At 43.0% G+C, this 25,823-nt stretch overlaps 1 protein-coding gene across 6 annotated transcripts in view; it reads right to left on the bottom strand.

Moving 5' to 3' along the window:
* Window positions 1-25,823, bottom strand: part of ptprua (protein tyrosine phosphatase receptor type Ua) — a 192,904-nt gene that overhangs the window by 65,033 nt on the left and 102,048 nt on the right. For all 6 annotated transcript variants that reach the window (XM_047604874.1, XM_047604871.1, XM_047604873.1 and 3 more), the window contains exons 4-8: window positions 23,525-23,606; window positions 17,401-17,516; window positions 13,483-13,654; window positions 9,989-10,282; window positions 4,073-4,393 (exon numbers count right to left, since the gene is read on the bottom strand). In XM_047604874.1, the coding sequence (XP_047460830.1) occupies window positions 4,073-4,393; window positions 9,989-10,282; window positions 13,483-13,654; window positions 17,401-17,516; window positions 23,525-23,606 (985 nt within the window). The remainder of the gene's footprint in view (window positions 1-4,072; window positions 4,394-9,988; window positions 10,283-13,482; window positions 13,655-17,400; window positions 17,517-23,524; window positions 23,607-25,823) is intronic.

Below are 25,823 nucleotides of genomic sequence, written 5' to 3' on the forward strand. Positions count from 1 at the left end.
CAAGTATCTGTGGGATGATCCACAGAGGCACCTCCCCTCAACCCATAGCACCCAAAGGCCCCTACTAACAACATCCTGTTAGCAGACACCACAGGACATCATCAGAAGACCCATTTCCATTCTCTGATGAGTCACAACTGTTTAGAAGGCACAAGAGAGATCTACACAATATTAACACATAATGTTATGCCTGATCAGTGTATATAATTAACTATCTATTTCAACTGGTCTTTGTACCTGTTATTTTTTGTGTTTGTCCAATGGTTACATTTTTTTGTAACATAACTATGCCATGGACAAGGTTTCTTGGATCTTGCATGATTAATTTGTGGAAGGCCCTTATTTTCTCATATCACACCATCATCAACTTTATGACTTTATGTCCACCAAAAATTGCAACACTTGTAACATAATACACCAAGGGAAGTCAGCAGTCTGACAATTATTATTTACATCTATTTACAGATTATCTAATGCCTGTTAGGCAGAGGCTAAACAAACAAGGGCTCACATGATGGGCCCGAAATAATCAGCCATCATCGTCCAAAGTGCAGCAACTACGGCAGGAACGGCAGCATTAAAAGAGAACACTGCTGATTTAGCGGCGTGCTATCTAAAATGATGGACAGTTTTAGAAAAGGATCAAATTGAAGAAGCAGGCACAGAGATATCATACTTTTCTACATGCATTCATCTCCCGTGTCAAAATTTGATGCCTGCATTCATTTAATGCTACCTCGCCACAACAGAGTGCCATTACGTGGCCCTGAGGCAGAAATGTGCTATCTGGCTTCAGCTGACAACCCACACTTCAGAAGCTATATTTAATATAACATAACCTGATGTGAACCTAGTGTACACATCAGTTATAGCATTATAAAAAAATATATTTTTATGATCATTATTTTCATTTGCGTTTCCCATATCGTTCTTCTAACTTTCTTACTTACTCTGTTCCTGTAGAAGATGGGCGGTGTGGATTGTGGTGTATATCAAAGGCGGCAAACATGGGTTATCAACCTGAGGGCTTAGGCTGGTGCCACTTGGACCTCTGAAGTCCACCAACTGTTACATCATCATTCATCCATTATGTATTACTGGTAGTCATTACAAATTCGCTGGGGGTCTGGAGCCTATCGCAGCTGACATTGGACTATACAACCCAGAACAGGTCCCCAGTCTATTACATACTTATTAGAGACAAACAACCATTCACGCTAATATGCACAACTACTTCCAATTTAGAATCGGCAATTAACCTAACGGGCATGTCGGGAACATGGGAGGAAGCTGGAGGTAATTCTCGCAGACACAGGGGGGACATGCAAACTCCACGCCCTGTATCTTACTATTTCTTATTTTCAAATAAAATAAAACTACCCACTTATTTCAGTCACTCACTATATTCCCCAGAGTTGGATAAAAGCGTTTTTAAATCGGTCCAGGCATTGTCCTTATCTGGCGGCGCAACTGTTAGTTTTAGCTTAGCATAGGTGCTGTAATGTAGCGTTGTCAATTAGCCAGTTGTTTGCAAAAGTAATAAATACTTAGGACTATATTCTGGCAAAGCACCGCTGCCCGGCGCAAAGACACCACGCAGCACCTGAAAACCACCAACTTCCATCAACACACCGGCATGACTACTAGGCTGATACAGATGCTATTTTTCCAACAGTCGGCATCGCAAATGGTGATGAATACGACAGCTTTCATGCTAGACGAAGATGATGACTTCGACTTCGACTACCAAGATCAAAGACCACACCTTTTTGAACCCGAGTTTACAGAGGAGGAGCTGCGTAAGTTGGCGTATTCCTCCACACTCCCACCACCAGTTCATGTCGGCCCTCGCTCTGTCATCCACATCGCCTTAAGTGTTCACAATGCTCTCTCCTCTTTCCGGATCCAAAGCACTGGACCAATTTAAAAACGCTTTTTCCTCGCTTGTCCAACCCTGGGGAATATGGTGAATGACTAAATTTCACATAGGGGTGGCCTTTAAGTACGCCTGATGCACTGGGACTCATGATCAGTCCGTTCTCGCCTGTTGATTCATAATGGCACATAACTACGTTACCCAGGGGGCGCTATGTGTCGCACACCACCAATTTTGGATCAACAGGGAAAAGCAGAAGAATATGAACGAGTCTGCAATGCTTCAAAAAGGAACGAAGGCACCAAGGACATAGGTTCTTAATCTGTCTTAATTTAAGCTGTGAAAGTTTACATTATCGTCTAGTATAATGTGTTTACTGAAGCAACTCAGTATGTGATTAGGCAAATTATTTAACAATGCCACACACAAACCAACAGGTGATTAAATGTAGAAGCCCCGCCCCCTTCTACTAATGCATCTGCCGCTTAAACGTTATCATACGGTGTGAAGCTTCTCGAGCATTAACGTGAACTACCAGTGACCTTATTTCTGTAAAGATTATAGGGAGGTTTGCTTCGTTTGTGTCGGCTGGGACCGAACCCGCTGTTCTGCAGCAAAATCCAACCTCTCTCGGCCGCCTGTCTTCCTCAGAAGAGAGGCTGAGCGCCCTGGAAGAAAATCCCGCTGCATCAACGGATGCCGACATCCAAATCCGCTTCCTCCGAGCAGCGGAGACACAACGCAACAAAAGTGCTACACCAGTGTTTGATTGTCGAGCCTCAACAGGAAGCAGGCAGGAGGAACTGTCACCGGCTGCGGCTCAATTACTGTAGTTGTGAGGGTGATGGCGGCTCTCCTCGTGACAGGGGGATCGGGGACTGTCAGGCTGTCAAGGCTGGCATTCAGTGGCTCAAAAGCAAAACTTTCCATTGGTACCGACATTCAAAATATCAAGTAAAATAGGGGCGAGAAAAAAAAAAATGTCATAGCTTGTTTCTGGAACGTGCTTCAACTCACTATCTACTCCTAATAAATAAAACCCCGACACCAAGTACGGCGCATTTTGCATGCCATATCATTTATGTAAATGCATTTCCTGCAACCTTCAACATGCCGACGCGTGGGTGTGGATAATTAAGAGTGCTGCCTGCTTATTTAATATCTCCAAACGCCGCTTTACGCTTTTAAGTGCTTGTGCGTCTGTGCATGTGTTTAATAGATTAATGCAAACCACAACTACATTATTATTTTTTTTGCAGACGCTAAAATACATTTGGTTGTTTAGAATAACCCCCCACCACCGCCAAGTGAAGAATATCCCCGAGTTGCATTCAGTTACATTGAAAAGTCTCGCTTACTCCACATAACAATAAGTGTGTGACCTTCCGTGCTAACACTCTCTGGGATATTTGCATTAGAATGCGTTTAATGTGCTGATGTACACAGGTTTACATTAACACAAAGATAAGAAAAAGCTTTTTACCATTTTGCTCGTGGCCATGGCCCGAGCTGATTAATGCTCCGCTGGATCCCATTTAAATGGCTGATCTTCCACGTAGTTGTGCTGATCCAGCTTCTTTTGCGCGTCAGTATTTGTGTTATTTCTGTAGCAATGGGTGACTAAAGGCGTGGGTTTGTGTAAGTAGTGCAATGATCACACTGCCAGTCAAAAGTTTGGACATGCCTTCCCCACATCTGATTGTTAAACTGTCACGTCGGACAAAAGTCTCCTTTTCTAAAACGCCCTAAAAGCAGCATATGTTAATATATTTAGCTTTTTTTTTTTTTTTTACATAAATCTTTTAATCCAGTCCAGTCCTAATCATAAATACCAAAATTTGGATTAAATTCTGACATTTAACCCTTCATATGCCAGTGTTTGCGATGACATCACAAATTTCTTGTAAAAAAATAAATAAATGTATGTAATTTTTTTATGCTAAGTATATGTTCCTGTTGAGTCCTGTCAAAGAGGAATATCTACCATCATGTGTGACCATATAGCTTTATCTTATCTTATCTTATCAAATTCAAGAGGTCCTAAAACCTGAGCTGAGTAACTTCAACCGTAGAGTTTCAGTGAGAGCATAAAACCATCCCTGTCTCTTGAAATGCTGCCGCTGCTAACAAATGGGTTTTCTTCAAAGCCTGGCATCCTTTTGTGACAGAGGCAACACAGTACAATGGAACACTCACTGTCTTCCTCAGTCTGGAAGGTGACCTCTCTGCTCTCCTTCTTGCCCTCAGGATTGGCAAGCGCCAGGCGGATGTGGACGGCGCGAAATGGCGGCAGGTCTCTCAGGGTGAAGTGAGAGGTGTTGCGCTCCACGGACAGGCACTCTCTGACCGTGGCGTTGTTCCCTCCGCTGCCGCCCGTCGGCATGGAGTAGCGGTAGCACAGGGACAGGGTGTAGGTGTGACAGCGGGTGAGGTTGTAGCCCAGCGGCTCCCACTGGAGGGCCAGCTGCCTGGGCTGGATCTCCGTGGCCGTCAGACCCCGCAAGGCACGCATGGGCTCTGAAAGGACACGAAGAAGAATTATTTTTTACAGTGTAGTGTATAATTTCACTCTAAACTTAAGCACCTTACTATGGAGGTCTAGGTCCAGGAGGGCAACTTTAAACACTTCCCTGTTGTTGCCAAATGAAGAGCTTTCTTATTATTAGCAGTTAATGTGTTCCTGGTGTGAACCCGAGAGAAGGAGTTGTTGCCCTGCAAGATTTACGCTGCTTCAGGAGATGTTCAAAGGTTAAGTAAGACTTAGAACAAGATCGATAGGCAGATTGTTGCGGCGCTCACATTCATGCAAGTGCTGCCCTTCTCTGTTGAGGGAGATTTGCCTATTGATTTACACTCTAACCCTCTCCTACTTAGAAGTTCAGGAGTTTACTGAAATCTGCGAGTCAAAACTAGCCATCTTTTTCAAGGTACTTTTCCTCCATCCTGAGAGGGGAGGCCAGTGTGAGGATTTCCAGCACAGCGTTGCTTCAGTTTAAATGGATATTGGTGAATGGTTAGAGAGTCATGATCTGCCTTGAATGCTTCCTTAGAGATATTCTCTACTCCAAGGAAAAGATACCTAAGGGCAGACCCAGAGCATCCTCCAAAGATTACACATCCTACCTAGCCTAGGAAGGCCTTGAGATATCCCACAGGGACATATGGATGAACAGACGGATAGCGTTCTACTTAGAGTGGAAGAGATAATGTTGTGATACATGCTGACATGACAACTCTATTTTTTTTATCTAAAAAATTTCCCAGTACAGCTTAAAAGAGCAATACTGATGAAAAAAATGACAGGAGCAGTTGCAGCGGGCTGTACGAGCTCAGTCTGGAAGGTTACAGGGGGTGAGACGATAAAAAAAAATTAAACACGTATAACGCAGAGTTCTAGAGGTTCAGTAGGGGACCAGTGCCTGGATTCGGCAGAGAATCATACGTGAACCGATGAAGCCCAATTTCATCTGTCATGTGTGAACACTGTGATTGCAGATCTCAGTGTCCCTGTCACGCAGAATTTCTAGTTTCAAGCACACCAGGGTTTATTTCTGTCTAGCCTGGCCCAGATCCCCAAGAGTACTGCAAAGACATTAGATAAACTGAGCCGGGGAAGAGCTGCAGACTGCTCAGGGGCTACACTGGGGAAGCAATCGCTACAGCCCCGTGGCTTCACTAAACATAGATCAGAAGCTGCTACATAAATGAATGAAGCAATGTCACGGAGGAGACATCGGTTCGGAGGGGACGGAGACGAGACAGAGAAGGAAATGTCCTTAGAGACCTTGTCGATTTGAAAGATGTTTGCTCTTCCCGAAAGGGCAAAACATAGCGAGCTGGACTGATTTGTATTCTGACAGCTGATACACGCTAAAGTCTTCCCATAGAATGATACCAATCCATCACAAAGGGAGAATTTAATTTTAGAGAATAGTATCATGGCCGTCATGTCAAAGGTGGCTGAGGGTAACTGGTTTGATATCTGATTTTTAACAATATCAGCCATGTATAGTCCAATCTCGCTAAGGCCTGCCACAAGAAACTGAATGACCGAAAGTCCACTTTGTGCTCCAGACACTATTAGTCAGCATTACAGCAGCCCCGTCTCCTCCACCCACCTGTCCTCGACTAGTCCTGACCTAATCAGAGGGTTTAGACGGAGGCAGGGGGAGTGAAGGAGGGGAGGCCGGACGAGAGCGCAGCACCCGAAGAGGGAAGGATGAATGGAGGAGAGTCCCTGTGGTTCTGCACATATCATTCCATCCCCCTCATCTTTAACAGTAAGCTGCCACCACAGCATGTTCCTCTTGCCAGGATGTTGAAATTATGCTGGACAGCATGTGCACACCCCCATACTTACCGCCGAAACCACGCGGGGTTTGCGTTGGTATTTTTGAAGCAGCTCCTGCGATCTCAAGATGTAACATCTAATACTGGAATAATGTTATGTTGCTTCATGATGGCTTAATCTCACACGCAGGAACTTCTGATGCCATGGAAGGAGATGAGGGATAGACCATTTGTTTAGTTTAGATATACTTTTCACTATTTATGAAAGCAACTTAAAATGTTTCCATATTTACTAACGGGACAGTTAATACTATGGGTGCTGAACTAATAAAAAAAAGAGAGAGCGGCCAACCATAAGTTTTAAATTTAATTTAATTAACGTGATTGACAAAATGCAGCTAAACACAGCTGGTTGATGCTTTGCACACAAACGGGAGTAATGGAGTGTGGGCAGTAAAAATAATGTCATTACAGCCCAAATGACTTGTTTGGAAAGTCATGCTCCAACAAATACTTTAAAGAAAGCAGATGTCGTCATGTGACTCTGAGACTGGCTAGTCTCAAGTGAATTTCTCTACGGCACCATTGCTTATAGTTTACTATGATATGACGTTGCAGCTATTTTTTTTTATGTCTACATGCTTTTCAAATGACCTAAAACCATCAGTTTCTATCCACCAGGCCACAGACGGGTGTGAGGCCAGGCCGTGTGAAGATCTTGAACACTGTGAATATAAAACATTGTAGACTATATTTACGCTAGACGCTGTTTGTACCGCGCCTTATTTCACAGCTAGGGAAACTGGCTCACTGGCCAGAGTTTGTGAGTGAAGATTGAAAAGCATCTGTTTCCAGCACTGTGTCTTGGTGGGGTTGCAGCTACAGGGGTGTGGTAGCGTACACTGACAACTACACAAGAACACTGTAAGATCTGAAACGGCTTGTGGTCAAAGAACGGTTAGGAATCACTTTACGCAACCTGATACTACAAACCTACAACAGTGAGGCCAGTTTTGTGGATCAATCATTTGACTTTGACTCTGGTTTCCCTGGTGGAAGCACATTATGTTAGAAATATCATCCTGGCTGACCCCCAGGTGGACCCTAACCCTAACCCTAACGCTAACCCTAACGCTAACCCTAACCCTAACCTCAGGAACCATCCTAACCCAGGACCTCAAGCTGGAGCTGAACATTAGCTCCCTAATTAGAAAAAAACAAAACAATAAAACAATGCATAATTGAGGATGTACTTCCTGCCACAGCTGAAGAACTTAAACCTGCCAAATGTGATCCTGGTTCACCTCTACACCTCCATCATGCAGTCCGTCCTCACCTCCTCCATCAGCGCCCTGTATGGTGCTGCCCCTGATAACGGCGAAGGCAGACTGCAGTGTATGATTCGCTCTGCTGAAAGGCCGCAATCTGCCTTCTCCCCAGGACTTGTCCGCCTCCCGGACACCGAGGCGGGCAGGAAAGATTGCGGCCCCACCCCTCTTACCCCGAATACAAACTGTTGGAGTCAGTCTCCTCTGGCAGGAGGCTGCAGCCCGAAATGATGAAAACCTCACTCCACAGGAACAGTTTCTTCCCATGTGCAACTGAACTTGTCAATAACCCCTTCACACACTGGCATTTTAAGGCTCATAAATTACATTATATTATATGTTATTGAATATTTTTGGAATTGTTCAGCTCCTCCTATGTGTGGAACATATGTGGCAAGAAAGACAACTGTGATTCTGATTCGCAAAGCACGGCAGGCTCGTGCTTTCTGCTCTCTCCACGAGCTTTGTGCTTTTGTGAAGGAATTGAGACACTTGCGGGGTTTCCACTTACACATGACAAAGGTACAACTTCTGCACACCTGGAAAATCAGCTTGAAAAGCGGTCAGTGGAAAAAGGAAGTGTAGGTAAATGTTTCTTCTCTGGATGAAACCCCCGAGCTCCGATGTTGAAAGGAAGCCTTTGGACCATCTGCCAAACGCCTCATTTTAAGCGTATTGAGGTTGTTAGACAAGTGGGCCGAGAGCAATATATTGTACCAATTTTCAGTGGGATTATGTTGATTTTCCCACAAACATCTCATCATCTCATAGTGCTTTAGACAAGAGAAGGACGGGAAGAAGGAATGCTGGAATGCCCACCCGAACTGCATGCATGACAAAATCAAATAATCTATTTAGCAGTTGAAGGGGCCTCTGTGTGGTTGGCCACCCTCAACAATGGGACTGAAATCCTGCGCGCCAGTAAGTTTGAAAGGTCACGCTCAACGTGTGTCCAAAAAGTAGGATCTCTCCGCCAAAAGAAATGGCTCTCTGTGACACATTAAGAAGACAAATTCGTCCAGGTTTAGGCGTCACAGGGACTGCTGTCTGAAGCCGTCTCCCCGGGGACAAAGCTTTAGATCTGAGCAATGGGAGCCGACAGGAGGTGGGCGAGAGGAAGACACTGACGAGAGTGGATCAAAGAGTGTGGCAGGTGACAGGACGCCACGCCGCCTCCTTGACAGAACAGCGGGGCGTCCTTTTCACCCAGATGAGCAGCAAAGCGGCTGCACCGCTGATAAGAGGTGGTGAGAAAACCCTGCCCTGTGCTCGCATGACATGAAACAGAAAAGAACTTTTGATGCTACGCAGTCTCTTCTGTTGAATCGTCCCGCTGCAGCTCAGTCCAGACCATCCCTTACCCCAAGGGTGTAGCGCTTTAGCTGTGAATCTTCACACGGGATCTGTTGTTTCTTTTTCTCGAACCTCCCACAGCCTCTTATGTAAATTAACGGAGATGAAAGCGTCATTTTATTCTCGTGCAAATATGTGTTTTCATTAGAGATAAGCCTGCGATAAATAGAAAGCAACAGCGATAACAGGCAAACCTTTGTTCTTAGAGGCTGCGGGCAAACTGCAATCCGGTAAGTGATGCGTCTTAGCAGTTTGAAGCAGCTCAGAGGCTCGGAAACCTGGGTGAATCTCAGAGCAGGCTCTAAAAAACAGCGTCATCCGAGTGAACTGCACTGAATTGTAACCAGATGTTCTTCTGTTTGCCGATGATGTTTCAAGTCTTCTATGTGCTGCATGCGTTTTTCTGTTCCACGGGGCAGATTTCCTCATGGAAGAGTCATACTACACCGGCTAATAGCAGGTCATTTTTCAAGCAAAAAAATAAAACTTTCACCATTTCCCGATCCTCAAGTGGGAGTGTTTGGTGGTTTTCTCACTTTAATTGTCATAATGTTGTTGGCGAGATAAAATAAGAGAAGAAGATTCTCCCCTGGGTCTTGAGCAAATGCTAAGGAGGTTTTTCTTTAACATTCTATAGATTAAACTGTTGATACATTTTTTAACACCTGAACATCCCTGAACACTGCAGATGTTGTGCTTTCCGGGTTAGGGAAAGACCGGGGAGCCTCAGGAAGTAAGTTAAGTTAGTTATACCCTTGACATGTCAAGAAGGTCTTCCAGACAAAAGCATGACTTCCCAGTGTTCAGCCACACTTTGAATTTCGTCAGTAGAGCAAACCACTGTGAGTTACGGTAATACCAAATACTGCTTTAATGCGCTTTAAGCGTTAATTAAAAACAAAACAACAAAAAAAAAAACAATCAATGACGAAAAAATAATAATTCACTCAGATCTGTAGCAATAAAAGACAGATTGTACATTTCCTAATAATACCTTCTGTATCTTCTACCTTTAAATCCCACTCAGGGAGGTTTATAGCAAAAAACAGTACAATAAACTTTGGTTCCTGAAGCAGCTCTTTCCCTCTGCATGTAGATTTTTTAAAATTTATTTTTTTTGAGGATCCTGGATCTGCCTCACCTGCACACTTAGTCCTGCTGATCAGAGGCGGTCCCGGAGCTCCGGTGCCCCCGTCCCCGGGCCGAGTGAGCAGGACGCTGATGCGGTACTCTGTGTCTGGCTCCAGGTGCCAGACCTTGTAGGTAAGCGAGCCCACGCCGTGAGTCTCCGTCAGCGTGGACTGGCTGGCCCGGTACTGGATTTCGCGACGGATGACCGGCCCGTCCCCGACGATTGAGTTGGTGTTGAGCTGGATGATTAGATAAGTGGGACCTGCCCGCAAGAGCTGAGGGGGCGCGATAGGAGTCGGGGGCACTGCAACGAAAGCGAAAACAATGTCACTATATACAAGTATCTGTGCTGATTAAATGTTAAATATATTATCCTTTTAGAATGAAGGTTAAAAGTAATATTAGAAGCAGTAGTGAAATATAAAAGGAGCTGTACCTTTTACAACCCTGCTAAAAAAAAAAAAAACCTGTCTCCATTCTCAGCAGAAAAAAGCAAATATGCGAGAAGAAGTCAAGGATTCCCGACGTGGATTTTCTCTTATTTTGTGTTTTACAGTTCCAATAACATTATTTCTGCTCTGCTAGAGCACTGAGTCATAAAAGTCTTTTAATCACATAAAGACTATAGTCGAGACAGACAGAGTGTGAGAGAGACCCTTGCAAGGCGAAAAATCTTCATTTTCACTCTAATGGCGCTGAATAAGAGCTTATTTGCATGAATAATTGCAGAACTAATTCTGTCCTCTCTGCACACAAAAAAAACCCCCTAGCCTTGATGGATAATGTGACCCTCATCAAGTAGACGCACATGAAATGAATTCATCACGCGATGCTGCGGGTGAGGAAGTGTGCACGCGCTGCTGATGGATGTGTTCAACAATGACTACACCTGTGCCCACAGTCTTAAAGGATTCCATAGAGCAATTCTGTGTTTTTGAAAATGGGACTTATTTACCTGACACTGATGTTGTTTATTTTCCACCTGGCTCGGTACAAAAGGGAAAAATATTGCTCCATTGCTTCCAAAGATTACTAACCAATAGTGTCTTTTGTCTGTTGAACCAATCAGACTGAGAATTGTAACGTTTCCAGACGTCTGGGAATATCATAGTGGGAAACCTATTTTTAGCTACACACATTTTACCAATAATTTTGGAGAGTTCACGACATGAGTGTGGACCTACAAATATCGGAACCCTACTTTTTTTTTTTTTTGCAGCAGGTATCTCATCAGCTTCCATTTTCCAAGTGTTGCTTGAGTTCACATTTGTAAAGACAGTGCGTTCTTTTCCCTTCATAAGAGTTCTGAACATTTCCTGTAATCTTGTGCCTGTTGTGCTTACCCAATGTTCTCTCCTCGTGTTTCCTGCTGTCTTTCTTTCTTTCTTTTTTATTTTTTAGATCCTTGTGCTTTCGGCCTCTTTTGGTTTATTTATTTATTTTTTATGGTTATTTTTGCTTTTTCTGGTTGCACTTACTTCTGTTGGGATTCTGTTTGCATCATCCTGCCTCAGCTTGGTAGTGCCTTTTGTTCTTGTTTATCCATTAAATTAGCTTTATTATTTCAGCCTGCTTCGTTTCCTAGTGTTTGCCCTGTGTTTGGGTCCCACCCTTTTTGCACCAAACATGCACTAAATTTCAGAATTAGACCTGAGTTCATGTTCTGTTTGAACATTAGCCTCTTCAGTCCAAACTGGTGCTCAGATTTCCTCCCGAACACAGACTCGTTAGGTTCTAAATTTGGTATGATGTAAAACTTTTTGACTCAAAGAACAAAGATCACATGCCAGTAGAGACGACAGACTCTGCGTTTGCAAACTTCATTAGCACCTGGAGTTCGCCATCTGGTGGAAATGCATGGTTTTGCGGGATGAAGGCAAAATGAACGCTGCGATTGCCACCGCTGCTCTAGCATGAGCAGTAATAGATGATGAGTGAATAAATAAAGTGTTGCCATCTTACTGATTTTTTGAAAGCTATTTAGTGATCCACATCTGACAACCTTAGGAAGGAATCAAACAACTGTACTTTTGTGAAAGGGTTTTCGGTAAATGGGCAAAATCAATAGCTAATCCCCATCTGTGGCCGTTTTTGCCTTTGTTTATGTTACAACTGAAATAAATAAAAAAAAATTATCGACAAAATAAAGCTAACTAGAGTCAGTTGAGCTTTGTGTCACTTTTCAGCTGTACACTCTAACCATTGTCACGGCTGGAGAAAACATAACACGCAAGATTTCCAGCACATGAAACAGTTAGTATTCTTCTTTTATTCCAGTTGCCACAAATAATTTTCATTCGCTGTCGTTCCACGGCAGGGATTAGTCGATCAATGGGAGCGTGGAGATTTTCCAAGAGTGGCATTAGCAGGTCCCACTCTTTTCCTCATCACTTGGCAGCAGTCGGAGCAGTGAGCGTAAAGACACCTCCAGAGATGTGCTGGCTTTCTACCTCTCTGCATCCATCATCTTCGTCTCACCTTCCAACCGATTTAGCTCCTTGTCTGTGGACTGCGGTGTAGTCCTACTAAATGAGCATTCTTACACTGGTCCATTGCAATTTGCTGTTGAGTTTCAAAAGAACACGTAACCTTAATAAACGAAGTGATTAGCTTAGCTGGTTAGCATCCCCAGATTGAGATCTTTAAGTGTTATCCAAAAAACAAGCTGTAAAAAGGTTCTTGTAGGGTTCCTGGAAGACGTTTCACCACTCGTCCTACTAGCTTCTTCACTTCTGGTGGGGAGTTGGGGGGTGCACATGAGAAACTCTATGACTAGGGTCAGAAGAGTCATAAACAGCTGGTCATCAAAAGGTGCTAATTAGCCAGTTTCTGCAACACCCACAGATGTTTCTATTCAGACCAAGTCCAGTTGCCCTTGTTTCAGCTAGTTTCTTTTAGATATAACATGACCTGATTTACTGAGAACCTCCACAAACATCCCTCAGAGCAGGGGTGTCAAACATACGGCCCAGGGCCCAAAACCAGTTCACCAAAGGGTCCAATCTGGCCCGCGATGAATGTGCAAAGTGCAAAATACACATACAAAACTGCAATTTTTCAATAAAAGTATATGCTATTACCACTAAGGGTTGAACTATTTTAGTAAAATTTGTGGACATAACCCAAAACTGAGACCCAGGACTAAACACAACACATTTTTCTAAAGAAATCTGAGGTTGTTCATAATTTTTTTTGTGAAATTATAGTTTGTAAAATGTAAATATTGCCATAATATACTTGTTTGCACTAAAACAAAGGGACGTTTCTGGTCCGGCGCCCCTGCCTTACAGTTAGCCAAATGGCTCATTTCTGTTCTGCTTTCAAGTGTGGCTCAAAACCAAAAAATAATTCATGTAAAAATGAGTTTTGATTTACCCCGACACATTCTGTTTGGTACAACACCTTGTTTCCCTGAACAGCTACATAAAGGAAGAACTGAGACAGGTTGAAATACACTTGAATTATTCTTGAACGCGAAAGCATGGAAGCATTCACGCGGCTCACCTCTGACGATGAGTTCTCCAAAGTTGGAGACGGCGGCGCCTCTGGGGGACAGGGTGATGCAGCGGTAGAGGTCCTGCTCTCCACGCTGCGCCTCCACCTGGAAAGTCGCCATCAGCCGCTTGTGGCTCAGGCGAGACAGCAAGGGCGTGTCCAGCACCACTCCGCTTCTCCGCTGACAGCCAGACAAAGACAACACAAGAGGGAGAAATGAGCCGTGAGCACAGCGGCCCGACCACAAGTGTTTACCTGAAGTCTACCCAAGTGATTCGGAATTGGTGGCAGGCTGAGAGGCCGTCAGGGAGACAAAGGAGGGTCCGAATTAGCTACATGGGAGGGCAGGATAATAAATACGCGCTAAATGTCAGCGCTAACAATAGCGCGTTCGCCTGTGAGGCTGCTGACACAGGCCTCCCGGGTTCTTATTTTCAGCATTAGGGCTCCGGCTGACGTCTCCCCATCTCTCGCCATGCTAATGTGTCAGCGCTCCAGGCACATTGGCAATTGGCTCAACAAGTGGAACAGAAAATCGGGGGCCGGCGCTCTCGGTGAGGTGCTCCAGGTGCGAGACACAACGCACGCAGCCACCTCGCAGAAATGAACAGGTTTGTATTGCGCAAGCTGTCGCCTGCTTGTGCTTTTCACAAGGAAGTGCCTTTGACATCCGCATGTTTGAATCTGGTTTAGGAAGGTGGCTGAGGGGGTGGGAGGGAACGCGGTGCTGTCGGAAAACGTGAAATTAGATGTAAAGTGGCTGAGAACCGCTGCCTAAAGCAACTGCTCATTTTAACCTCAGCGTTGGCATCAATGTAATCTGTAATCTTCTTCTTAAGCAAAAGAGAAAGAACTTTTCAAGCATTTCAGACCAGGGCTTGAAATGACATTTGTAGACTAGAACATGCACATTTTTGTATTTTTATTTTTTATTTTTTAACATGAACTTTAAAGTCCACCTGCAGGCTTTTAAAGGAAATAAATGCTTCCGTGCGTCTAAGTGAGTTGGCAGGGTTCCTGTCTGGCAGAGAGCCCTGAATCAAATCGCGTTACCGCAAAAACTAATTCAGGCTCGGACTGGGAACACGTTGATGTTAAAAGATCTAAATAGCATCAGAGACTGCTGTCTGCGATCCCGGGCTATAGGACGGCGGAGGAAATATGACGCTAATTGATTAGGAGGCATTATGCAAACAGTTTGTTTGGAGTACCTAAATGGAAGGAAGAGCGGAGGAGAGCGGCTCCAGATTTGTCCAGAGAGGACCTCCACGGTGCCGGGGAGATCAAAGACTGAGCTGCAATTAGCAGACTCAGTGGTGATGATCAGACACTGAACAACAAACGGACGAACAGAAGGTAGTAATGGTTCGTGATGGATCTCTATTTTCTGCCAGTTTACCGCGCATTTATTATTCTCGAAATGAGAAAAGTAGGGAGGAGCTGAAGAGAGCGGTGTTGACTGAGGATGGGAGTTCACGGCAATGTGGTGTCAAATTACAGAACACACGCTCCACATTGTTAATTCACATTTTCACACACGCGCGTGTGTGTGTGTGTAGCCACGTCAACAACAAACTCTGAAGCCGATACATGAAAAAAAATCTTTCACATTCTGACGATCTTCAAAGGCTTCAATTCGGAGAAGGGAGGGAGGGATGGAGGGAGGGATGAGGGGAAGTAAAATCGGGCGGAAACACAAGGGATGGATCACCAAGAAAACCAAGATCTCATTTGCAAGGCGCCTTCTCCTTGCCGCCATCAAAAGCACTTAGATGTGCAGGCTTCAAGGCCAGACGAAGAGTGGAGGCATTCAGGGATGGATTTTTGAAGACTAATATTAGCTCACATTCAAACTAGGAAAATTGAAACTATTTCCAGCTGGCGCGGGAGACAGAAAGAGGCGTCTTCGGGGGCTTTAGTAAACTAAATGCCGTCACAATCATAAAGCTGCAAAAGCAAACTTAATAATCCTCCAAAACCTGGAGTGACTCATTCCCCTTGCAAAACTCAATGCATTATTTAACATTATTAAATGACAGTGTTATTAGCGCTATTATGCTGCTACTGGGATAACGGCTTCAAGTTGCTTTAACACCTCAGTATGTGGTCAGATGAGGTGACGAGAGCCACCTTGCCATCGGGCAATTGTCTTTCATGTGTCTTAAGAAATTATATCATTTACAAACTACCATCAGATTTTAAGGTCGTATGAGGAGGCCTCACTCGCATCTGACCAACACGTGTCTTAAAGGTACATGTCACAGTTTTGACTGTTGGAACATGGGATATAGTGTTTAACCCTCAGGCATCTGTTTAATTTATTACCCTCTTGTAACCTTAACGGACAAAAACGTCACTGTCCAAAAACTGCATTCAAAACTGAACGGATTCATATTTTTTTCTGATTTTTTTCTGCATAAATCTGTTAAACCACTTCAGCACATTACATTCATTCAGTTTGAGGAATTTTAACCGTTTTAGTGACAGTTTGATTCCATGATTTGCTGTTGTTTTTACGAAAAAAGGAATGAAATGACCAGAGAACCGAGCTCCAAACAGTTTGGGACAGGACTCCAGCCAAGAGCATGAACTCAAACTGCTGAACTCTTGAAAAAAGAGTGCATATATGGTTTTACACACACAGACACACACCCACACACCTCATAGCAGCCTGCTAAGCTCAATCACACAAGCACAAAAACGAATGAAACAACAAACATTTTTGCATAGGCCCTATAATGGAGAAACGGATGATTTTCGTGTTGAACACTAAAAATGACAAATTTGACCATTTTTCTCATGAATGAAACTCTAATATTGGAGAATTATTGTGTCATGGCTGAGAGATCAAAAAATGTAGTTATAATGGAAGTCAAGGGGACATTTTTGTCCGTTAAGAGGTGAGTAAATTTTAAATCTGATGTTACACAACAACTAATAATGCAATCAAGTCAATATTTTAGATCATCTTAGTCATATCCAACAGTGGTCTTTAAAACAAATGCCCCAACCACCCATTAGTTTTATGGGAAATAGCAAATTTTTTTTAAAAAAAAGCTTCCCAACAGTGACTTCAAGTAAGCAAATTGGCATTTAAAGGGTTAAAATCCCTCAAAATGATTGAATTTTTGGTTGTTTTGTAAAGTGCTGAAGTGGTTTAACAGATTTATGCAGAAAAAAATCAGAAAACAATATTAATCATTTTTTTAAAGCAGTTTTTGGACATGGACGTTTTTGTCTGCTAAGGTTACAAGAGGGTGGTAATTTTTCACAGTGTTTTGTTGACCTAAACGAATTACTTTTTTTTTTTTTTTGAATTTCAAAATTTGTGCAGAGATTGACTTTGTCAAAATTGTAGCCAAAGGAAGAGGAAAATTTTGCCAAAATGGACAAAAATGTCTCTAAGGTTGCCTGAGGGGAAAGGTGGGAGGCGTCCGCTGTCGATATTCTGGAATATTCATTAAGTTGCTACGTGACAGAGGAGCTCAAATTCAATCTCAGCAGAAGCTGAGCATCGCTGAGCAAAACACGGAAGGTGCAAATTCACGACAAGGGACACACATCCGAGCCAATTCAGAGAAACTTGGTTATAATAAGTGCCCCGAAACAGATTATCAAAGCGAGCACTTTTTCAAAGTGCTCCTGGAATTACAGGCGTTTTGTGGCGTTCAAAAGGAGCGCAGTGAGAGTTATTAACAGAAACTACCGGGACCATTCTGGATTAGGCCCGTCTTAAAGTGGTCACCGGTTGCTCAGGGTTTGCTCAGTGAAGTGTAAAAGCTCACACAAATAGCAGCTTGAATATGTCAGCAGCTGCGCTGTAAACCCTTCGCAAAGCATCCTCCTCTTTATCCGCTTTGACTGCGTCACCTTCCTACACCCTCCGATTCCCACCCCACGTAGTCCGACGAACACTCTCGTTCTCACCTCCAGGAGGAACGGCTCGGCCTCGGAAACTTTGCCCGTGGCGACGCACTGGAACGAGGCGTTCTGCCCGGCGTTCACCTCCACGTCACCCAGCCGAGAGAAATGAGGCACCTTGTCTGTGGAAGGAGGACACGCAAGACACACACACACACACACAAAGACGCAGTGAGGAAAGTGGCACATCTGGAGCCGAGCACCGCTGTCTAAATATATTAAACACACAGATGTGGACTGTAATTTATTCAAACCCTGTACAATGAGCACCCTCCCAGGCCTAGATAAAGCCTAGATAAAAACACGAACACACGCAACAAAACCACGGCCATTTTCCTAAGTAAGTCATTAATGTTTTCAAATATCCGTTCCAATTCCATTTTCTCTTTTTTTTTAATGGGATCTCATCCTGCTTTCTTTGAAGTCACTTAAAAATAATCAAGCCTTCGTGGAAGCTGAATAATGTCACTCCTATTAGCAGATGTTTCCACTCCTATTAAGCTAACACACATCATCAATCTGCACAAGGCTAAATGACTTATTAAGACAGACACATATTATTTCAGCACCATCAAAAGAAAATACTGCACCCTTTCAACTTAAGAACACTTAATGCATCCCTGTAAGGCTTCAGTGACGGACGAACAACGCTGTTTGACATCCCTCTAACAGCTCGCTGCTGTTTGCGCGCTTCCATAAAGACACGCGACGTGACCGTGGGAAGCGCATGTGCAGCTCGTTGCTAAATGACCTACTCCTCACTGCCGGCACATGCACAGAACCAGCGTTCTAATTGTTTACTGTAATGCGTGCAGTGCACCGTATGGTGTTCCGCAGGGTGGTAATTCATCTGCGCTGTCACTATTTAATGCAGTGTAGTGTATTTTCACTTATTCCCGCCTTTGAAACGTCTCAGGATATCAGAGGACTTTTCTAACGCTTGGCTCAGGTGAAAAAGTTGCCGCGTTATTGGAGTTGAAAATGCAGTGAAGCGGAAACTGACCTGAATAAATGGCGCGTGCCCGCGTGCCAGCAGATGTTGATCTCAGAGAAACCAACTCCTTATAACAACTGGCTTAACAGTAACGGATGGAAACAGGAATTCATTTTTGAATTTTCTTCGTCAGATTGTCTCGAAATTTAGAGAAGATTGGTTTGACTGGAGTCCTGGCTGGTGTTTACGTCTAGTTTGACCAAACAGATGAAATGACACTACATAAATAAAACAGAACATTGTAACCTTAATAAAGGACTCATTTGCTGTTGTTTTCATAACCATATATACAACTAAAGGTAACATCTATTTCTTCTCGTCTTAGAAGCTGATCTGCTTTTCAGTTCCACTGATTCTGTTGATTTGCGGTTCTGTTTATGCTAGATATCCTGCTGTTTTTAGGTATATATGTATATATATATATATATCATTGATCCATTAGTCTGTTAAGACTCTGCTTTACAACTAACAAGTATGTATTTATGTCTTTCATTGTTGTTTCTCAGATTGGCTTCACATTAAACCCTTGTATCAAAATGTGTACAAGACCCAAATCTTTTGGGTAAACTCAGTAAACCTTTTCACAGCAGATATTTTCACGCATTACTTGGTAACTTACTGCTGTAATGAGCTAATAACATAAACAGTGTCTCAGATTTCCGTTGTCCCAGCATGTCATGAAGGCAATAAACAGTCCAGAGACCCTGAAACTGAAGCAGCTAAAAGGAATTTATTCGTTTATCACCTATGACTGCTTGTGCAGAGGGCTGCGTAGGGGGTCTGCAAGACGCAGGGTGCACCTTGAATTGGTCACCAGTTTACCCCCAGGGCTAACACAGCAAGACAAATAACCATTACCCCTGACATGCACACCTACTGCTAACATGTCTTAAGACTGTGGGAGGAAGCCGGAGCGCGTGGGGACGACCCGAAGCAGGCACAGGAACAACATGTGAACTCCTGCTGGTGGGTTCACCTCGTGTTTACATGCACGCGGAAAAAAATATTTTTTGCCTTAATCGGACTAACAGGAGAACTTAAGTGCATGTAAACACGTTACTCCGACTAAAATCGGAGTTTGATTAAGACTCCCAGATAATGCGAATGGAATTCATTTTCTCCGCCATGTATACGCTTAATCGGACTTCGACAGGATAACGCGTGCGCGAATGCTCCACAACTGCTGTGCGGTGTGAGCCCGGAACAAAAACATCCTAGGAAGCCGGTCGCAGAAGAAGAAGAAGGTAAACAGAGTCGCTAGAAGAACCGTCTGAGGGATAGCGTGTAGGTTATCTGCACCAGAAATAGCGCGAACATTACGTACAAGCTTAAAAAAAGTGTACTATTGTTTGAAGTGCCGGTCTGCCGCATGAACGACTCTTGTATTATGAGATGTAATAGCTCAACTGGAAAGGGAGCCATATTAATATAGTATTAATATGGTATTAACCCACTGAAAAGACACGTATCGCCACCTAGTGTGGAGGAGGAGAACATGTTCCCATCAGTTATTCGATTTTCTCTGCTGCATGTAAACTGGGACAAGGACTGTCGTCAGAAAAGTCAAATTTTGAGCATAGCCTGATTAGGCTCTGTAAACGCACTGAGTGGTAACCGCTACGCCCCTGTGACCCCCTCAAAGGAATTCAGCCATCATTCATTTGATTATTTACACCTATATTTTATTTTCTCTCATCAAAATACCTTCAGTGAAAATGACCTCGCGTTAGAAATGCTGCAAAGTCAATACTGAAGTGGTTCTTGGCAGGGTCCACTAATGCTGTTCTGGTCTGTAGATCAAGCTCCATATTCATTACTTCATCTAAAGTAGTTTGGCCCTCAAATATTTTTCAACTCTACTGAAACATTAAAGCAGTTTCAACCTTACAAAAGCTGCACCAAGTTCAAAGTTGGCACATGGTATATGCACAATTAGAATAAAAGTTACCTTTAGACCAGATCAAATCATGGCATTGATTAGAACATTAGTGGAAAACTAAGCTTTTGAAGCGGCAGTGGATATTATTCCAGCATGACTGACAACCAATGGCGTTGTGAACCACTCAGGATGAACTGTGACTGGTTGTCGCTGCTATTCAGTCAAACTGTCTCTTGTTAAGACACTGGCAAAGGTCCTGAGAGCACACAAGTATAAATGGGTCACACTGGTGTGGGCTACCTGCGTAAGTCTATGTCCTGCAGAGGTGTAAAGGGGTATAAACTATGCTTCCAAGGGAAAAACTCCCTTTTAACAGGTAGAAACCTTGAGCAGAACCCAGTTCATTCAGAGGAACCCACCTGCTTGAAGCCAATGCCAATAAAAAGACAGACGATTATCACACTGACCTACAGAACACCAAAACCAACAGTTTTAAACAAACAGCTCCAACTGGGATAAAGTCTATAGTGCTGCAGTCAGTATATACAGCAATGTTAAAAAATATTTGAACAGATTCCGCTATTGATTAACCTCTTATAACTTCACCTCCCATGCAAACTCCCGCTAGCAGACACAGCAGGTGATATTTTGCACTAAGGAAGCATTTCAAACTTACATTTTTTACATCACGTCTAAGTACGGATGTGCTGTAAAAAATCATAGAGTATAATTGGAAAATAATAGCTTTTCACATATAAGACATGGGCCACATGGAACAAATGTGCTATGACATGTTCTGTGGCAACATGTTTCTGACCATGTGGCAACCAAAATCAGAAAAACAAGCACTTTCACACTTGCTTTTCACAGTAACTAACAGCGACATAAGGCTCAATATGGGATAACAGAAATTGCATTTCCCATTTTACCCATTGCTCATTTTCTCTTTCCTCTCTGCAGTCCTCCTCTTGCTACATGCATCCAATACACACCGTGATAGTAACCGACTTCCACAGGTGCATATCTCCAGCGATGTGTCATTTGGTGCATAGCCAACTCATGAGTCGTAAAAATCACACCGAAAGAATTACAGCTATATAAAGTAGCAAAGCAGACACCCTGTGGATGATTGTATCCGTCAGTCAGGGTATTTTGATCTTGAAGAAACAAGCAGCAATCTCTTAAGGACCAACACAGCCCCAGAAGCACGGACGAGGCCATTTGAGGATGAGGCAATTGCATTAATGGTTACACAGAAAATGTAATTTAAAGTCAAAAAGCCTGGCGGCGTGGATGTTTGACCTGTCAAGCCTTAATTAATACAGTTAAACATAAACAGAGACAAGGTAAATTGAGTCTCAAATGTATTCTGACTGTCTGGGACGCTGGTGGTTTAAATTAGTACTGCTGGCTTTTATTTGTGATGCAGGAGAGATTGGTCTTGACTGAAACCCGTGTTCAGAATAAAGACACGGACTCTGGGGGAAACAAACCACACAAATGTCAAATGAGTGGGAATGCAAACCGTGCAGGCTTTTCCTAAAAGCGTATACCATTATTCATGTTGCCTGCAGGGACGTCGTTCGTGCTCGATTACAAGTGTTTACTTACATCTGTGCGTGACTGTGTGTTTTTAAGGGCCGTTAGGGTGACTGCTCTCGCGGCTCCGCCGGCTGGAGCATGCATTTATCCGTTGTTGGCTTTTGTTGTCCTTTTTTTTTTTTTTTGCATGAGGGAGTGAGTGAGCACGCTTGCTTGCGCACACATCCATTGTGCTTTATGATTCATGCGTTTGTTGAACGCGGTCAGGATCCAAGCGGCACCATCTGCACCAAAGCTAAACTCGGCCTCGACTCGCATGCCGACGGACCCTGGCAACGCCATGGACCGCAACCGCCACTCCGATCCAAGATCTCCATGGAAACGCATCTCCCTCTTATAAAGGGGACAACTTTGAGAACGGTAAACTTAGAGTTGAAAAAAAAAAAAAAAAACGATCCACCCACTGTTTTTAGACAGGGTTATTTTAGTTGTCTGCATCCCAGTGAGGATTCAGTGATTTATAATATGCAGCCTGTCTGATTTTTCAGTAGCACCAGATGAGGATATCTGAATTTCATGACCTTATAAATATCCAAATGATCATTCATTAACATTTTCCCATATTTATGGAGCTAAAAGAAAAACACAGTATTTCAATTCTCGCCAAACGCCAGGAGCGTTAGAATTAGACACTGAAATGTAGAAATGATAGGTACAGAAATACTACGGAAAAATATAGCTGCATTCAATTATTCTTGGCCACTAGGGGGCAGACATGTTAAAAAAAGGTGCTCAGGCTAATGTGGCATAAAGTGTAGATATCGAACAACATTAACATTTACCTGATGGTTTTGACCATGAGGGCCATGAGACTGCACTGGAACACAATTACACAATCCTGCTCCTAAACACCCTTTGAAAACATCATCATTAAAGAGGACGTAATTATAGAGTAGCTTAATTAACACTATGCATTATTTTCAAAACATTAACTAAAAAAACAGACAAAAACAGTATCAATGGCGACTTGATTAAGTCCTTTTTCCATTTGATGAGTAGTACTTGTTGTTTAGCTCCATGTTATCTCTGTGGAGCTTGTGCGATGACCTCTACTCTCTGGCAGATCAATCAGACCACATTTGGCTTCTGTCTCTGGTGGCCAATCGAGCTAATTATCTTGATAGCTGCACAGTGACGAAAGAAACCGGCCTCTCATGATGGGGAACAACATCTACACGGAGCGCAGGCACCAAAAGGCCGAGCGTGGGGCACGATGACGTACCTTTAACAGAACCGAACATAATGTCCAGCAACACAAATAAAACATCAAGACTCTGATGTCCAAGGAGAAAAAAAAATCTCCTCGGGAGGATCAAAGTACAACCACTAGCTGTCCTTTTCCTGCCCGTAACATCACATTAGCTTTAAAAGCACCCGACTGGGCGCGCAGAGATCAGAGGGAAAGGTCAGCCGTTCTGCCGGGACAAAAGAGACGCCCCCCGCTGCGTTATTGTGGCTCTGAACTTCGGCCAGGTATCAGGTACATGTGCCCCAGCTGCCCCCTTGTCAGCAGAATTGCCTCATAGTCTTCAATCACCTCCGGGAAGCTGCTGCTGCTTTCCGGCCAGGGCTTCTATTGTACAACCGGACACTTTTGGCGGGCTTGGTAAAGGTCAGGAGGTATTACTATGAGAAGTGCAGAAGTAGGTACTTACAACAGGGGTAATTGAGCAGCACAATGTCGTCCAAGGCAATGTAGCCCTGTCGCTCCTCAGAAATGGTCGCTTCGAAGATGACCTGTGAAGACAATGGATAAATTAAATGACTACAGACCATTAAATCTGGAGTGGCAAGTGGACTGACAGAGTAGGAAATTAAGGAGATACGGTCCAAAGGCCTGTCATGGACCGAAATGCAAAGATTTATTCATTAATTCCAATGTAAACGTAAAAGGAAACTTAATTTCATCCAGTCATTCACATGCACTTCGGAATGTTCCTACTCTGCTTTTGCGAAAGCGCAATCACAGTTGGAATAGAAATAATTATTATGAGAACCTTGTCAGTTCTTTAGAAAAACACCAACTGGCAAATGTCAGGATAAGCCCGTCGGAAACAAAAATCACAATCTCTCTAGAACATTTTGCGCTCAAAGGTCACCAAGATCATACGGAGGGAAAGACTATCGGAGGAAGTAAAGGCTCCAATTTCTACAGCAGTCCTGGCCCGAATGCAAAAAAGCCACCGGAAAGTTATGTTCAGCGAAGCAGCTATATTCTCTACTTAAACCAGGACACAGTGACAAGTGACGGCTACCCCAGCTTGACCAGCAAACATCAATCAAACGCTGGAACTGTGGGCTCCGGTGCAAACACTGGGTGATATCCAGCGTTACAACGGTGATATTTATATGATGTTTGCAGTTAAATGTTCTGATACAAATCACTTGTGTAAATGCTTCATTCCCAAAAGGAATTTGGTTTCTGTAATCAAATACATTCATTGTACACCTACTAAAATGAGGGTTGCATAGTGCACCAGACTGCAAAACCTAATCTAGGTATCAAAATTGGACTCTTTTATTAGAGACTGTTGAACAGCCTTTCCTGATATTTTGGGATAGCTTGTATAATGTAGGGTTTATTTGGAGAACAGCCAGGGCTAAGCAGACAACTGACAAATATAGCTTTTATAGTGCAACAGTTTGTTGCACTGGGTTTTGTAGTCTCTGCTTGATTCTTGAGCTTTTGTTAAAAACTGGCAAACCATCAACCTCCCGGTTTCACCATGGGAGCTCATTCTTCACTTCAGGGCCGGCTGGTGTGACAAAATACTCTCAACTCGGGGTTCCACTTTCTTGCTTTTTCTGCCTTTTTTTTTTTTTTTTTTTTTTTTTGTTACTTTTGACTTGGGATGGTTTTGTCTTGCATTTTTATTTTTTTGTCAATTGTTGCAATAAAACATGAAAAAGAAAGAGGGTATTTCATCCATCACACACTGGAACCAAGTCCATTACCTTTAGAAATGTGCAAAACTTAATTGCAATAAAGAAACTGGTAATGGAACCTCATGGATACAGCACTTTTACACTCCCATGAGGTGGTTTTTCAGACGTATCCATATAAAAGTGCAATGGAAACACATTTTTCGCATTTCCCCACCCAAGAATTATGGGATATCATGAGACGAGACTTTACGGGAGTTACAGCTCATTCTGAAAATGCAGCTTACAACAGTTGGACATGTGGAAAATCTTCTACTGGTGTGCTCTGATTGTCACACTAAATAGCACCAGCTTCGCTACTCTAGTAACACTTTCAAGTCCCAAAATAAAATTCTAAAAATTTTATCAATCTTTACCATTTATGTTATGAACAGCATGCATCATCTCACAGTGACCTTTGCTGTGTTATACAGATGGCTGCACGCGATAACGCAGATTTGTAGGGATGTGACGATGCATTGCGAGACAGTTAAAAGTCAATGTAAATGTGTGACGATTGAAATGAGATGAAAAATTAATCAGGACGGCCTTTTTAAACAGCAGAGGGCGTAATCTAGTTTTGAATTCACATGACGTCAAACTGTCAGATATTCAGACCGGACAAGATGCTTTTCGTTTTTTTTTTTTTTTTTTTTTGTTTTTTTTAAATAACATGTAAATCCCAAGCTAGGAACACATGCAAGCCTTAGTTTGTGTATTTAAGAGATTTTGTTTATTTGTGTTATTCATTTAGTTACTCTGACGTGGGCTTTGTTTTAAAGATTAATCTTTATATAATTTTTTATAATTTTTTAGTTTTTTTAAATGTTCACTTTTAAATATGTATTCATATAGTTCTGAAGTTCCATTCTACCTCAGAAATGTGTTTTTTTGTCTGAGAAATAATTAAAGGAAACTTTTTCAGTCATAATTTGTCCACAAGCTCACTCTGTTAAAAAAAAAAAAAGAATCGTGAGAAAATCGTACCGTTAACCTAGTATCAGAAATCGGATCGAATCGCGAGCTCAGTGT

The sequence above is a fragment of the Mugil cephalus genome, chromosome 14 (assembly GCF_022458985.1).
Source record: "Mugil cephalus isolate CIBA_MC_2020 chromosome 14, CIBA_Mcephalus_1.1, whole genome shotgun sequence".
Classification (NCBI taxonomy): domain Eukaryota; kingdom Metazoa; phylum Chordata; class Actinopteri; order Mugiliformes; family Mugilidae; genus Mugil; species Mugil cephalus.